Source organism: Channa argus, chromosome 21 (assembly GCF_033026475.1).
Source record: "Channa argus isolate prfri chromosome 21, Channa argus male v1.0, whole genome shotgun sequence".
Taxonomy (NCBI): Eukaryota; Metazoa; Chordata; class Actinopteri; order Anabantiformes; family Channidae; genus Channa; species Channa argus.
This window is the reverse complement of record NC_090217.1, coordinates 3,476,570-3,493,687: the sequence shown is the minus strand read 5'-3', so window position 1 is coordinate 3,493,687 and position 17,118 is coordinate 3,476,570. Positions and strand designations below refer to the sequence as shown.

General features: G+C 41.1%; 1 protein-coding gene across 2 annotated transcripts in view; it reads left to right on the top strand.

The window, feature by feature from the left end:
- Window positions 1-15,001, top strand: part of LOC137106448 (ankyrin repeat and BTB/POZ domain-containing protein 3-A) — a 161,403-nt gene extending 146,402 nt beyond the window's left edge. For both annotated transcript variants that reach the window (XM_067489693.1, XM_067489694.1), the window contains 9 exons: window positions 760-895; window positions 3,302-3,534; window positions 4,904-5,082; window positions 5,359-5,464; window positions 8,742-8,844; window positions 8,969-9,050; window positions 9,200-9,268; window positions 9,373-9,486; window positions 9,958-15,001. In XM_067489693.1, coding sequence (XP_067345794.1) covers window positions 760-895; window positions 3,302-3,534; window positions 4,904-5,082; window positions 5,359-5,464; window positions 8,742-8,844; window positions 8,969-9,050; window positions 9,200-9,268; window positions 9,373-9,486; window positions 9,958-10,188 — 1,253 coding nt within the window. In that variant the 3' untranslated portion in view covers window positions 10,189-15,001. The remainder of the gene's footprint in view (window positions 1-759; window positions 896-3,301; window positions 3,535-4,903; window positions 5,083-5,358; window positions 5,465-8,741; window positions 8,845-8,968; window positions 9,051-9,199; window positions 9,269-9,372; window positions 9,487-9,957) is intronic.
- Window positions 15,002-17,118: the final 2,117 nt, after the last annotated feature.

Sequence of the window (17,118 nt, the reverse complement as noted above, 5' to 3'; positions counted from 1 at the left end):
TCTTGCATAAATGATAAATTATTAATCAACATTTTAGTGTTGTTGCTGGTGCAGGCAGAGCAAAATTTAACTGTGTGGAAGTTAGTTTGATAGATTAATTAGATATTTAAGAAGATGACTACGATTTGCATGTTAAAATGTGAACTGCACAGTAACAACAGCTCACGTCAGCTATCAAATAAATCTAGTTGACTGAAAGTTTGTTCAGGATTAAAACAGTCATCCAACAGAGCAAACAAGGGCAAGGCTGCACCATGTGATCGGGTCAAAGCAGTGGTCACAAAACAGATGCTCAGATGAGTAATGGCGGCGAGAGGAAGAGATTCTTCAGTTCAGACCAACAGAGCCGAGGGATTCAATGGGAAAAAAGACAAAAGTCCAGAAAAACTGTTACTGCTACGAATTCTACTTTTACAAGGTCATAATTTCTCGTTTCTCATAAGTCGAAGCTGTCAGATATGTGATAATTCTACTCTGTGTTTATTATTAAGGTCATAGTTGGTGGTGGAGTTGTAATGGAGTGCACCATACTATGAGGGGGTTCTAAAGTTTTGGCCCCCTCATTCGTTTTAAATAGGGTGACAAAAACATTAGGACCACCTCAACTTATAATGACTTTATGACAGTTTCAACTCAAAAACTGAGAAATGCTAACATTGTAAAAGTAGAATTAACGGCATAGCCGCTGACCACTGCTGTGTTTGAGTGTATTTACCCTTTATTCATCTATTGTATCTGCCCCCCCCCCTCCCCGATTAGGTAACTTTGAGTTGGTGAGTCTGCTTTTGGAGAGAGGGGGCGACCCCATGATTGGGACCATGTCTCGAAACGGCATCTCCTCCACTCCGCTGGGAGACATGAACTCTTACAGCCTGGCAGCAGCACATGGCCACAGGTAATGCAGGCAATGTCACACACAGACACACACACACACACAGTGTCAGCCAGCAGAGATATATCCATTACCACGGTATTGATCCATTTACACACTCTTCACTGGTCCATCTGCCTCTCACCAGCTCTTGCAGAGTGGTTTTAGAGAAAGATATCTGGGTTTCCCTGTCAGACGGCAGCCAACGATAACTGCTGCCGTCTATTCAGCAGCAGTTTGACATCATTTCCCTTAAGCTGAGCGAGATAAAGCCCATTAACATTCAGAAAGAGGCGGCGGGAGCCGTCGGGAACTGGAGTGGAGACACAAGCAACAGAATGCAGCATTATTAAGACAATCAGTTATAGTGTGATGATCACGCAGCAGCGTGAGCAGTTTAAAGCTACATTTAGATTAGTTGCGAGATGGTGGGTTGTAAAAGTTCTCACCGGGAGGCAGACAAACCATCGATAAAACTGTTGCAGGTGCTGAGCAGTAGTTATCTGTACAAAAGGAGGAAACGGACAAAATCTGCCAGTTATCGCGTTTGAGTTTCTCTTTTATTTAAGGACAGATTAGTCGTCTTCATGCCAAAGAACGATCACTTGTAGTCAAAGGTTTGAGTGAATTAAAAATAATCTGTGAAAGAGACAGAATTACAATACAGAGAATTACAATAAAGAATAATAGAATAAATCAGAGTAAAGACCGGCAGCAAGCAGTTAGATATCGCTCACCAAAAGAAGAAAAAATACAATAATCTTGCAACTTCTCTGGGCTTATATTTATTAGATTGTATTAGTTAGTTAGGGAGCCAGTCGCTGAAACATCCTACAGTAACTGGGATTGTGTTCAGAGATTAAAAAGTGTGCACAGCGAGGACGGGACCTGGGAAATGCTACAATCCAATACGCTGGAGCCACAGTAGACTAGCTGTTTCCCAGCTTCCAGTCTTAATGCCAAGCTGGGCTAAAAGCTTTGGGATCCGTACTGAGTGTCTTAATAACTGTATTTCCTTAAATACATTTCTTATACACTTTGTTGAACCTTCATACTTTGTGTACCCTTGGTTCTGGGGCAGATTGAGTTTACAGTTGTGCTGGTTGGTTAGAGAAAATCTTAAAGCTAAATTAGGCAGAATATTTAAAACAATAATGTTAAGGCAGTCTTCCACGGACCACAGGGTCAGTGGCTCGATCCCCGGTTACGGCTATATGTTGAAGTGTCTCTGGGCAAGACACTTAACCCCCAAAAGCCCTTACCCTCCCCAGCTGATCCAAGGCCGGTAGAAATATGGGAGGGTTGCGTCTGGAAGGGCATCCGGGGTAAAAACTGTGCCAAATCAACATGCGGACAAGGATCCGCTGTGGCGACACTGAACTCACGGGATAAAGCCGAAAGGACAAAAAAATGTTTTAAAACAATAGTGTTGTTCCATTTTTGTGGAAACATTTTGAGGAAGATTAGTTTTCGGTTTCAAAATGTCGGGGCCCCTGAGCTCAGCAAGAAATTGTTTTCCTAGTACAGTGTGGAAAAAGCTTGACTGTTCTGCAAAGAGCCCTGACCTCAACCCCGTCCTGCAACTCTGGGATGAATAGGAGCCCAGTGTTAGCAACCGACCTCACTGAGTGTTCTCCAGGCTGAATGGGAGATAATACTTGTAGTCAGGTTTAACAAAAGTGGAGGATGTTAAAGCAGTGAAAAGTTAAAAGTCAGGAAATGAAATGTTTAGAACATTTAGTGTCGGCCTGCTTTTGGCCATGTACTGCAGCTCCATGGACACAACCCGGCAAACTGCACCTATAATCTGCTCGTCAGTCAAACCCAAAGGGCTGTTGGTGATCGTCAAAGTGACGACGGTGAGCCTCCCACTGACGTTCCATCAGGGATCAAACAATCGCCCCAACGCGATGTGATGTTTAGTTGAGCCCGCGCTTACTGAAGCAGATGGTGCAGCGATGCATCTTCAGGCTGAGATCACACTGTATATGTTCCACGTTGAGGTCCGGTCTTCTCAGAGGAGAAGTGCAGAAACACTTGCTTGTGGTGATATTTTGATATTTTAACATTTTTACTATCTTTTCGTTTTTTTCGTGAGGGGCTCATCGGATTTGGCTTCTTTTTCAGCATATGCCATTGTGTTTAATTAAGCACATGAAATTATTCAGTCATCAGAGCTGGAGAGCTGAATGAGCCTAATGTGGAGTTAATACAGTGCGTGTAGTTCTAATTTAGAAGCATTTTACATCTGTGATCATCCACTTCACAGTTTTTGTTCTCCAAGTCATGCTACTAATTGTGCATTTTCCCCTCACAGCTTCGTTCCCTTTGTACCTTTCACCCCGACCTTCCGCAGTCGTTCTTTCTGCGTCACCCTGCTTCCCTCTAATGTTCCGTCTGTGTCTTTTTACTCCCCCTCTCATCTTTTAGGAATGTCTTTCGGAAGCTCCTTTCCCATTCGGAGAAGGAAAAGGGGGATGTGTTGTCCCTGGAGGAGATTCTAGCCGAGGGTTCGGACCCCGGGGAGAAGAGGTTGGCCCCGCAGGCCAATGGCGGAGGAACCCTGCGAACAGGAAAGGCCAAACTGAGGGCCCTGAGAGAGGCCATGTACCATAGTGCAGAGCACAGCCATGTGGACATCACCATAGACATCCGCAGCTTAGGTCAGATTTACTAATACATGCTTCACTGGCACACATGCCTGGTGCTTTCAGCCATCCTGGAGATGTGCTCGTGCTGTGCCTGTCCTGTTCCGTCCTGTCCCGTCCCGCACACACACACACACACACACGCACACACACCAGCTCAGGTCAAAGGTGTGAAGATGGTGACGATGATAGTGTAGGACTGTACCCCGAGATTGTCCAGCTCATTGGACACAATAGCCAGTGTGATGATTTGATTCAAATTAATGGATTTTAATAGACAGAACAATCTCACTCAGTAGCTCGAAAGCTGGCGGCTGTTTTTCTTAGTACTTTAATGGGATACTACACATTCAGCATGTTTTTTTTTATACGGTGAGTTTTACTGGTATGATTTATTCAACCAAATTCATATTGAGTGAGTAAAAACTGCTTGTTCAAGTTCATCAGTTTTTGTCACTTTGGATTTAAAGTTTCGCTCAGAGAAATCCTCTGGCGAATCCTCCCTAATCACGATAACATAGATGTGACTTTAGTGATGTGGTCATTAGAGGAATGAACAGCACATTTTCTCCTAAAAAGTTGCAAAGAACCAAAAATGGCTTAAAATAAAATGATATGTCAGTTTCTAATAGTTGACTAACTAAGACTGTAAGCATCACTGAAAACTCATAACACATAACACAACATAAAGTCTGCGTGCAGCAACATTGTCTCGTTGACCTCTGAGCACGAAAGCAAATGAGCATAATTTGTATTAGGATGTCTTGTCCTATTTGTCCTATTTGGTGTACAAGTTAGAACGGAGACTTTATTCCTGACACAGGCGACTTTGCTGCCTCAGTGCTTGTAAGGTCGAGGACCACACTTTTAATCTCAGGGATTGAGTTTGTGGTTATTAAATTATTAAAAGATAAAGAATAATGTCCTCTGATGTTTGCAATTTGGTGAAGAGTTATTTTTGCATGATTCCCCTTTTTCATTGGAGAGCAGCAGCAGAGACACAAACTGGGAACGTAATAAAAACGCAGCCCATTTTTGAGACGCTCCGCCAGTGAATGTTTGGTTGATAAATGACTGCAAAGTTTAATCGAGGAATTTTCCACTCAGTTAATCAACTAATCATTTGAGTAGAGCTCTGGATACACAAAGTTTCCACTGCCATGTCATGATTTATCATTCAGTGCCTGTCACATCGTTACAGAACATTACAGCAATTTTTGTTTTCACAGGACGGTCTCCAATTATATTCCAGCCCTGCCTTTACATTTCCTATTCACCCTTCAACTAACACCACTAAGTGATGGAAACATGGTCGGTTCTGTCTCAGACCCTCTTGGCCGCGCATAAGCGTGTATTCACTGTGTGTGTGTGCTGGTGTTCCCAGGCGTTCCGTGGACGCTTCACACCTGGCTCGAGTCCCTGCGCACCTGCTTCATCCAGCACCGCCGGCCACTGATCCAGGGCCTGCTCAAAGACTTCAGCTGCATCCAGGAGGAGGAGTACACAGAGGAGCTGATCACGCACGGCCTGCCACTCATGTTCCAGATCCTCCGATCCAGCAAGGTCGCCTGGGCTTTCTTTCATGTGCATGTAAACAAAGTGCTTGTTAGAGAAGCATCAGACAAAGTACGGCTGCTTTGCTGGGAATACAAACTGTCCTGTGCCCATGAGCTGGGTTGACATTAACACTCATATTTGCATATATTTAGTTGCACTCCAAACCATATTATCATACATTTGCATAAAATTTTGTCCCAGATAGCTCATGGAAAACAGAGGCCACAAAACTCTACTCTGTGCAAAGTTTTTGTCTTGACTTTTGGCGGCATGTGTTTGCAGAATGAGGTGATAAGCCAGCAGCTGTCCGTCATCTTCACCCAGTGCTACGGGCCCTTCCCCATCCCTAAACTGACAGAGATCAAGAAGAAACAGACCTCACGCTTAGGTAAGAATGCAGTGGCTTTTTCTCAAGCTTCTCTTGCACATTTCAGCATTTAACGAAGCCGAATGATGAGGGAGTGACAGCGGGGTTAGAGCGGAAGTGGCAGACTGAGAGGATCTCGTGTTTTTGGGGTGGGGGTAAATGTGTGGCGAGGCCTCGCCAATCAGACTGTGCTTTACACAGGAAGTTCTTTTTTCTTTTACTCCTTTTTTTTTAGCCCATAAAGTCTCTGTAGCACTCTGCTCACTCATCTCAGGTTGTCAGACGATGTCCAGCAAATAACAAAGCGTTTAGAAACTGCCTCTGAGTGACAGGAGGAGAAGATATATACAGGTCAAACACATAATCTTACAAGATTACAGCGACATTACCTCAATTGGATCACTTTCCAAAAACGGCTATTTACTTTTAACATTTGGGAAATGTTAGTCTGCAGTGACATTTTAGCTTAGTTTTTCTGACTGGCTACACTGAGGAGTGAACATTCAAGTTTCTAAGGGGCTGTATGACAATTAGTATGCAGGTGGGGGTCAGAACAGGGGGCGGATTTTGTAATTATTTTTTTCTAGTATCTGTAGGCCGTGAAATAAAAAGAACTGAGTTCAGTTTCCCCCTGCACTTTTGTTCTCCTCCTTTCCATTCGACAATTAAGCATAGTGAATTGTTAATGCAGGGGGAATATTAATTTCCATTTCCTGTTTTATTCTACTTCTTCTTTCTTCTTTTCCTCTTTTCTCACACCAACTAACTTCATGTCCTCTCTCACTACATCCATAAATCTCCTCTTTGCTCTTCCTCTAGACCTCCTGCCTGGCAGCTCCAACCTCAGCATCCTTCTACCGATATATTCACAATGTCTTCTCTGAACATGTCCAAACCATACTCTTTTATCACACAACACACCTGACACTTTTCTCCACCCCTTCCAACCTGCTTGCACTCGCCTCTTCACCTTTTCCACATCTCCGTTGCTCTGAACCGTTGACCTGTCTTACTGCGGTTAACCTTCATTCCTCTGTTTTCCAGAGCAGACCTCCACCTCTCTAGATTTTCCTCCACCTGCTCTCGCTGCAGATCACAATGTCATCTGCAAACATCATAGTCCTTGGAGATTCCTGTCTCCACCTTGAACTCCTCTGTCTACCTCTTCAGTCCTCTCAGTGTCCCAGTTCTTGTCCACTTTCCTCTTTCCCGATGATATGAGTACACTCCTACCTGTCTCCCTGATCACATTAACTGTAGTGGTCCAGTCATCAGAATTTCAAGCTTCTAGCCTTGCTACCTTTCCACCTGGTCTCCCGGACACACAGTATGTCCACCTCCTTCCTTTTCTGCATCATGTCAACCAACTCTCTATCCTTCCCTGTTATAGTCCCAACATTCAAAGTCCCTACTGTCAGTCCTACACTGTTGGCTTTCCCTCGTCTCTCTCTGCCTATGAACAGGCCTTCCTCCTCCCCTTCTTCAAACAACAGCAGCCCAATTTCGGTCGATGTCAACCAGGGCCCTGACCCATCTGGGATGGAAGTCAGATTCAGTCAGATTCAGTCATGATTCGCATGCTTAATTTGGCATGTGTTTTACGTCGGATGCCCTTCCTGACACAACCCTCTGCATTTATCCAGACTGACCTGTGCCCCCCTGTGGTTGCATTTCCTTTTTATTCCCCTACTTCAGTAAATACTGGTTTACTAAACATACTTACAGTACATAGTCCAACATACGTTATTTATACCAAGCAAGTATACAAGTAACACATAAAGGATGTGTACATGTCAAAACGTGCACGTACGTGCAGAATACAGCACTATAATGTGGCCTAAGGTTTTAGAAGGCAAATTCCATGTGTCTGCTGCAGGCAGTTATGTTGAATCTAAAATATTTGTGTCCAGTTTCAGGCTGTTGAGAGACATCACACATTTATAAAATAAGTGTGAAGTGTTCCCAGTGTGAATTGTGCAGAAGGAGTTTCAGTTGCACCATCAGACCAAAAATAAGTCACCACTACAACCTGCTGCTGCAGCAACAAAGCTTATCATGTCAAGATGTCCTTTGGCCATTGATGGATTACTGAACCGGTCAACTGGCCACATGCCCAAGGGCCCAAGAGGTCAGGGGGAGCCATGGGCCGGAGCCTCTGACCTTACTGTTTATATTTCTAGTTTGAAAGAGTTCAAATAGAGCACACAGTGACCACAAAAGGTGCAAAATTACTCAGAAAGGATGGACACTATCCAAAAGAGGTGTAAAATGAAAAAGAAAAGAAACAGAAAAGAAACAGAAAAGAAACAGAACAGCTAAAAACCGCCACAAAGTGGCGGTTTTTAGCTGTTCTGTTCTGTTTTGGTTTTAATTAATTATTGTGAAATGATGAATTCAAAGTTTTAGCATTGGTGTAACTTTGTAAACCCCGAAGACACATATTTTTACTATCAGCATAACATATTAACTCCCTTACCAAGATTACATTTTAATCTTACATTTCTTCTGCTGGATGTTACTTCTGTTTGAAGTATCCGCACATCTGCACTTAAAATACTTTATGGGTGAAAAAGGTCTGCATATCTATACCCTCCCAAATTCCAGTAAAGTCTATTTGGAGCTTTGCTGTAAGAGATTTGAGAAATGTTTTGTTCTGTGACATCTTGGCTTCAAGTTTGATTTTGCTATGACTATAATTAGAATTTCCACCTTAAAGTGGTTCACTCTGTAAGATTACAACTGCCCCTTATAGGCTTCATGAGTTCTTAAGGCAGATTTGACTTTTAACATTTATGATCCGTATTCACATGATATACTGATATAATTTAAAGGACTGGTCTGGTATGAAGAGCTGGTCACAGACATTTTTAAATTTCCATTTTATTCAATTTATTCTTGTAATGAGAGAATGAGGAGGCTGTGGAACGTTCAGTGGCTGTGCTGCAGCACCACCCAGTGTTTACTCGATAAAGAAGGTGTTAAAAATAGAAGACAAATGGTTTGTTGTGTTGTGGGTGTGTGAAGGGAATTAATGGTTTAAAAACCTTTGACAACAACTTAATTAATCAGGACGTTCAAAGATCCACTTTGAGAAGCAGCCTCAAAGAGCCGGATATTAAATTCAAACTGCCTCCTTTTTGAATACTAATGAAATAGGACTTGTATTTTGATAAGTCAGTGCTGATAGCTAAGTGATGAATCACTCTCTGGGCAATTAATGACCACATTATTTTAATCTGCTGTTTGCTGTCCTGCATTTGTACTTTGCATCATTTGGGTTGTTTTTGTTTTTTTTCAGACCCTCACTTCCTGAACAACAAGGAGATGTCTGATGTTACTTTCCTAGTAGAGGGGAAACCATTTTATGCACACAAAGTTTTGCTGTTTACAGCTTCACCCAGGTAAAGGAAACCTTTTCCTGCTATTCCTTTATCGTGTCTTCGCTTTGTTCTTAACCCCCCCCTGAATAATTGAACAAAGGTTCTGGTAAATGTGCACTCTAATGGAATTCTTCTGTCCACCCAGGTTCAAGTCACTGCTCCAGAACCGACCAGCAGCCGAAAACACCTGTATTGAAATCAGCCATGTCAAGTACAGTATTTTCCATGTAAGATGTTTTGCTTTTGCTTAGGACTTTCAATAATAAGACCAGAAAGGACGCAACGTCTGAGACAGAACACGTAGGATTAGATGGACCGAAATAACAGCGCAATTACTTTAAAACCTAAACCGAAATGTTATCGCCCTCTGTTTCAGTTGGTCATGCAGTATCTGTACTGTGGAGGCACTGAGTCTTTGCACATACGCAACACTGAAGTGATGGAGGTAGGAGCGACTTAGCCACAGCCTGCTCAGCAACAGCACATGTATTAGCATTTCTAATCCTGAGTGCTCTGCCTCATTCTGTGTGGCTGTTCTGTTCCCCGCAGCTCCTGTCTGCAGCCAAATTCTTCCAACTAGAGGCCCTTCAGAGACACTGTGAGATCATCTGCTCCAAGAACATCACCACGGAAACCTGTGTGGACCTCTACAAGCACGCCAAGGTGAGGAGTCCCAACCCACCACGGATAGTTAGTTATTAGCTTGTCGTTGGTAGTAATCTCTGTAAACAGTAAAACAAATGTGAAAATGAATGTTTGTAATCTGTTAAAGGTATTTTATTCAAATAATGTTATTATTGATAGATGATAAACAGCACTTTATTGATCCCCCAGGGAGGGAAATTCTGAGAATGAATCCACGGCAGACTTCTTAGTACTTAGTACCAAATGACAAACACAGCTAGTAACCAGTTGATACACAACTGTCCCTTTTCCATGTAAGAATAGATTTCTAACAAATAAATGTATCAAAGTTGCTGTTACAGATGTGGTGATACCACATCAGTTTTCACCCAGATTGCCAGAGTTTCCCACAAACCAAAAATGGTTAGAATCATTTGAAAGAGGCTTCAGCCACTGTGACACTCATGTTTGTGTTTCCCCACGTCTGCGCATCCTCTGTGTCCGCTGTAGTTCCTTGGTGCCTCGGAGCTCACGGCTTTCATCGAGGGCTATTTCCTGAAGAACATGGTGCTGCTGATAGAACTCGACAGCTTCAAGCAGCTTCTGTACGAACCTACTCCAGCGGAGAGCCCCGTGTCCAGCCCCGGCATCTGCTCCGACATCCTCCACGACCTGGAGAAGACTCTGGCCACGCGCATCCACTCCATCCACCTCTCCACGTCCAAGGGCTCCGTGGTGTGACACCTGTCCCCCACCGGAGCCCCTGCGATTCCGGCCACCACATCCACGTAATGCCACTTTCAACTCCCAGCGTTCCTGCCATACAGTCCCATTCTCGTGTCCCGACCCTGCTGCTGAGGAGGAGCTGTCAGATGTTTTTATGTCAGGGATTCCCTTTAATTCTGCCTGTCGCAGCCAACTGAGGGTTCATGTTGGCAGATGAGACTGTTTGGCCTTTTTGTCAGAGGCTCCCACTGCTCACTTCACCCCCATACAGTAAGAAAACCCCCCACAAAAAAACACAAATGACATAACCCGGCATTATCACTTTGACCTAACCGTGATTAAAAAAAACCCATCTTTCTATTGTATTTCATATAGGATACATGCATGAAATATACTGTCCACCTGTTTTCGCTTACTGGGGTAGAGTAGGATTTTAACTCAATAAAAGCAGCTTTCTCATCATTTCTGATATGAGACTTTGGTTTACAAATAAGATCACTTAATGGACATCGGTGCCATTGCAGTAAAGTTTGATACATGCCAAAACATAAATATAATCCTACTATACAGCCAATAAAAGTGATTAGTAGCAATGCCAGCAGACAGGATTTTAGGTGGACTTATTTGAACTTCTTCACATCTGATCCTGTCTCTTCTACTGTATGTTGGATACATTTCACTGTGTTATATTTACTGTGTGCAGAGGCCAAACTTATCACAAGAACTTCCATCGAGGCCGACGCTGCAGCGCCGGTCCAACTAAAGGCGGCCCACTCAGTGAAATCTATGCTGACAAACGCTTAAAACACGGATGTCCAACTGGGAAATTAACTTGTGATAACTCCACGGACACGGTCGACTTTTTTTTTTTTTTTTTTTTTTTATTGCATGATGACCTTCTCAACTGAGCTGCCCTGATATTGCTTTTTATGCAGAGCTTACTTCACGGACCATTTAAAGGGGGGGAAAAGATGCTGTGTATTAACTTTCTATCCACTGCAAAACAGGCTGGAACGAGCAGGATTTGAAGATGGATTTCAAATGGCAGGGACTCTCTCTTTAAAGATATTTAAAGCAAAGTGTAAATATGCCCCGAAAGTCATCGTGCTGGTTGTTTTTTTTCTTTTTCTTTGCTTTTTTGTAAACTGATGTACAGTAATCTCCTACACCAGTCTTACTGAATGTGCTCCCTGAATGGTTTGTTCCTGCTGTGTGTCTCTGTTTATGCAAAGTTGCATGTTTAATCTGTTTGTACAAATCCTCAGTTTGGCTTTAGGTGTGCTTTCTGTGTAGATCGGTAGGCCTGAGTAGCTGGTTCCCTTAAATTATTTTTGCTACGTCTCATATATTCCAAATAATCAGGGTAGATCAGCGGAGGCATCTTAAAGTCCTTTTTGTTTTAGATTCCACCTCAGTGAAACTACTATCAAGTCTATGACAGAAAGGTTGAACACACACAGTTTGTTAGAGACACACAATAGACTATGTTACATGACTTTCATGTTAGTGTGAATCCCATGTTTAGAGCACCTGCTACCTTTTCACATTTTAATGTGCATTTTATTTGTGCTGACATATTCACTTAAAATGCAGTTATAATGTGGAAATTTCAAAACAAAAGATCGAAATATAACAAAGCCCTTTGCTCCACGGAAGAAACTAAAACCAAAAGCAGACAAAAACATCAAATCTGCACGGAGCAATGGGAAGATTGTAACCGTCTCCACATTAATACAGAGATATCGTTATTTCCATCATGTCAAGACACATGGTGCTTTGCTTTGACTGCAATTTGGATGCGTCGCTGACTGGACTGCTGTGCACGTGTGGACTTGTCATAGCTGCTTTGCTCATGGACACTGCTTAGCTTCTGGGGTCACACATAAATGTTAAAGTGACTGCAAACAGAACAGACTGGACTCATAACTCGTCTACTGATGACAAAAGCAGGCAGAGATAAACATGGACGAACTCACACTTTGATTAACCTGTTTGTATTATTATGTTGTGTTCAACCCATCATCACACACACGCCTGCACTGTACCGTTATCAGCAGGGTTCGATTTAAATCAGGACAAATGACAACACGCGAACATTCAGGTGTCACGTGACCTGATGATATCACGTAAAAAAATCTCTACGGATCACGAACTGAAGACACCGTCTGCAGTTTGAATTCATTTAAATTCTGGGTCAACAACATCGCTGCATTTGTTTTCCCAGATCCAACAACAAAGCGTCTTTCTCTTGCCACCCATCCGACTTGTTGGATGGTACATTCTTCAAAGCAATGGCAGCTGAAACCTGACTAGAACCCGATCTCTCAGAACCAAAGCTAAAGTAATTAAACTTCAAACCGGATACCACAGTCCTACACAGTCCTACCTGGAAAATTATGTAGAGAAATGATCAGTGTTTTTCTGTTAAACAATGTTGAGGATAATGTTTAACAAAACTTTAAAATGGAACTACAGCATGAGGAAAAACTATTCTTACAGTTCATGAACCTGTAATATTCTCCAAATTCCTAGTGTGGAACAATATTTCCTCAAACTGAAACCCAAAAAGGGACCAGATGAAATATCCTTAGAATTAGACAAGAAAAAGTGTTGTTTTTGTCTAATAAAAGCTGGAAAACTGGCTCAAGTAGAATTAGCAGTTTTTATCGGATTAACAATAACAAGTGCGAGTTTAAAACCAAGTTCAGTGTGTGTATCAGATTTGCTAATTAGCTCAGGTGTTTTCAGATGTGGTGCAGGTGTGTGAGGTTTGCTTCTCCTTTCTGGTTGGTTGTTGCAGCCTGTAGTTTTAGTATAAAAAACGGGTTGTTTCATGATGTGAGTTTAATGCCCGACCAAGGTCGCTTACCGAGCTGTTTGAAGCGTTTATTCCATGTGACGCATTTTTCCAACATTCATCACGTGTCCTTTCATCAAATCGGAAACAACTAGATGCCAAATTACGCTGAATTTGCTCAAAAAGTCAAATCAAACTCTAAATGTAGTGTTTGAATAGAACGACTCCAGCTTAAGGAGAAGCTCATACCTACAGTATATATTGTGAATGTATGAAGGCAACAGAAGTTGAGTGTTTACAAAAGTGTGTGATGTCTCCAGTCCAGCAACAAACCAAAAAAAAAAAAAAAAAAGCAATGCTTCCTTTTGTGTCTCAAAGCTTTCAATGCAAATTTCTCTGAAGTGTCCAAATACTTTGTGGCAATTATTTCTATATTAATCTGACTTCAGATTAGAGACAAATCTTATTTCAAATATTGTAGCACACTCGAATCACTTACATATTTGTTTTGGGCCAACAAAAAGCATTTTATTAGAAACATGCAGACTTTTAAGAGTTGGTTTTAGGTTCTGTAAATAGTTACAGAAGATTAAATAGAGATATTAACCTACAGCTTTATTTTCTTACCTACATACATAGCACTATATATTTTAGTTTACATTCCACAGCTATTTTGTTTTACAAAAGTGAAAAAGATGATATAAAAAGATGTTTTAAAATTCCAATTTCCAGTTTGATTGTATCACTTATTGCAGTGAATAATATGCCACAGGATATGGACCTAGACTATACGTGTGAATTAAAAGACACCGTACCACAGACAAACGAGTGAATGGAAAAACGTTTTAAACACAGTGTTTTGGTTTATTTTGTTTTCTTATCTCATGGTGCATTTGCTTTTACATGTATCTTACTCATTTTAAAGGACTATTTTGTACTTTTAATGAAGCTGATTGAGATAATTACCATAATCGTATACATGACCACATTTGAATTGAAACTGTTGAACAAACTGAAATCAAACTTGCTGTTTAAATGTGAGATGTAACTTAAAGATGCAAACCATTTTGTCTCTACAGAGGTGAAAAGGTTCATAATGATGTCAAGCACTTTTTCGTGCCAGTGTTACTGTAGCCTCACACAATCAAAAGCATTAGTATTTTAACAGTGAGCTTAAGTTGAAGTCTTGTTGTGATTCAATTGCAGCTGAACATGGCTTTAACATTAAAATCCGGGAGTAAGCCAAAAGACACCAAGCTTATCTCTGTTCCCATTAGTCTTAATGTTACGCCATTAGCAGGAGACGGACTTTAGCTTGCCTTGTACTGGCGCTTTTGATTCCAAACCGGGTCAAAGTCATAGAGTAAATGTGGGCTCGCATGGCTCTTCTCGTTTAATGTTGCTGCGAATGTGCTCTGTGCACCAGCTTTGTCTCACAGGACTCTGTCCTCAAGCTGTCTGAGCGTTTCTTTGCCTGCGTATTTGTTCCTGGTAATAAACAACATTTCTCCTAGACACAGTGGAAACATGCATGGGATAGTCACTAGAATTCAAATCCACAGGGGGTTGAACTTTTGCTATTCTCTTTTTCTTTTGATGAAAACATGTATATTGTACAATATATATATATAAGAAATATAAATTATGTGAGAAGCGGGGACGTGGTGGAGTATAACAACACAAAGGAATGTTACACTCGTGCTACAGTTTGTGGTTTCATGACATGCTTTTGTGGACAGCTAATAAATAACCACACTTTAAACTGGTTGACTTTTAATTTGTTTAATTCAGACATTTTAATGACACCGCTGGAGATGGCACAGAGATTACACAGAACGTTCCCAGTTCAAGTGGTTACCTGACTTTTTATCTGTGCGTTAGCAACTGGTAACCAACTAATGATTCTGATGGGGCATTAGGTCTTTACAGTTACTTGGCAACTTTTTTTTCTTTATTTTTATTTTCTGACTTCACCCTGTCACTACATTTCTGATACAAAAACTTCAGATTAAAAAAATGGTTGGACCTCAACTTTGATCTAGTTCTTATTTGTTCCTTCTCAACTCACGGAAGATTCAAGATCCAAAGAACATTTTGAATCCACGTGGGAGCTGCTCTCTGCTCAAGAGGGAATTTGCCATCTTTAAATTAATCACTTAAAAAAAAAAAAAAACAGAAAACACAGTAGCTCAGAATGGACAAACCAAACGTAAACATCTAAAGCTTGAATCATGTCTACTGGACATCTTTCTTCTGCTTTGAAAAATCATCCAAGTGGCTTCTTTACTCTGAGGACGCTTCAACCTTTGGAAAACCAAGCCTGGATGACTGAGAACCTTCACCAGCAATCCTGGCCATCTAAAACTGTAGTTCTCAATCCTGGTCCTCAAGGATGACCCCCTTCCAATCTATCTCTACCTTACCCACTGTTGATCACCTGCATCAGGTGTGTTCATACAATCAGAAGCTGGAAGATCCCAATAAATGACAGAGGACACGGGATGACAAGACAAAGTGAGTTGTTATCTTCCAGGCTAATCCTAGACATAATTAATATTTGTGGGAATTTAGATACAACTTAACAACAAATTTCCTTTCCACCAGAGCTCCAACGATACGGCTCCTTAACACCTTTGGGCACTTGTAAGTTGTGGATTTGACAAAGCTGTGGTTAGAGTTTTAAAGAAGCCTCAGTAACAACCTAAGTCAGCTGGACAGTTTTGTTGTTTTTTTTACAAATGTGACAAGAGTAAATTGTGTAACTGTTGGGGACTATTTTCAGCTGAGGATGAAAACCAATTTGGTGCAGGATGGATGGAGATGGACTCTCAACATGTGGCCCAATGAGCAGTGTTTCCACTGTTTCTGAACAGCAACGATTTGTTGGCTGCAGCTTTTTTTGGGACATTTTTTAAACATGGGATTGTAGACCATTACCAGACTGAAGACTGAATCCACGGAGGCAATAAGGGCGATGCACAGTATGTGTGCACTGAAAAAAAAAAAATCTGAGATTATGTAAATGTAGCTCTCTGTGTTGGAGATGGTGTCTTCCAGCTTCTGATCACTGAATACTTCTGATCCAGGTAATCAGTAGGCAGGGCAGGCGACCTCAACAGCCAGGACTGAGAACGCTGCACAAGATGAGGATGTAAAGCAAAAACATCCTCTAAGGTTCATAATATCAAGGTCATCTTGGAAGTATAAAAGCCACACAGATGACAAAGACGGTGGTTACATAGCTACGCTAAGCTCTGTCTGAGATGATTTGCAGTTGTTTATTTTAAACTGCCTTTTCTCAGGTTCTCCCTGTGCACATCACGCCATGTCACGTTACTCTTAGCATGTTTAGAAAAACAAAGTTCCCACTCCAAATTAAGTAATGTGGAAACTAAAGTTAATTAAGAAAGCTTCAAATAAATACACTCTTAAAGTTAAGTAGAGTAGTAGTTAAGTAGTAGCACAAAACAATAACTAGGGAAACGCTTGAATTATACACACTTTACTAGCAAAAAGTATTTTTTACATATGGAAATTCAAGTAGTAAATACTAGTCTTGCTACAAAATAATCTGATGCAAAACGTTACCATAATTTTTTTTTTCAAGTACATCATGCTGGTTATTTTTATCAACATGGTAAGTGGCAGTAGATGAACATTTAAATGTCAGACTTTATTATTTGAAAATCATAACATGAACTGCACCCTGAAATGTTTCTTAATAAAACATTAGTAAATTCTTCCTCATTTGCTGTAATTAGAACTACAAACATTTAAGCAACACTGTAAAACAAATGTAGATTAAAATGATAAAAACTACAACAATCCATGAACAACACAGAAATAAATCAATAAAATACCCACATAATTAACACAGAGTCCTTTAACTGAAGTGGTATTAATACATCATGCATTACCAACAACAATTTACAATAAAATTGTGAAACCCAATATGTAAACCTATTTAAAGTGTTTCTTTTGTCTAACGTTTTTACATTTTTTTTTAAATATGTAGCTCTTTGAAAATTAATTACCATAAATTATACAGATTAATGCAGGGATACATGTGAATAATATTTCGATTTTCGATGCATTTCCTCAAATGACCTCAAGGGGGTGGGAGTAAACCCGTCAGCGTCATGTGAGCC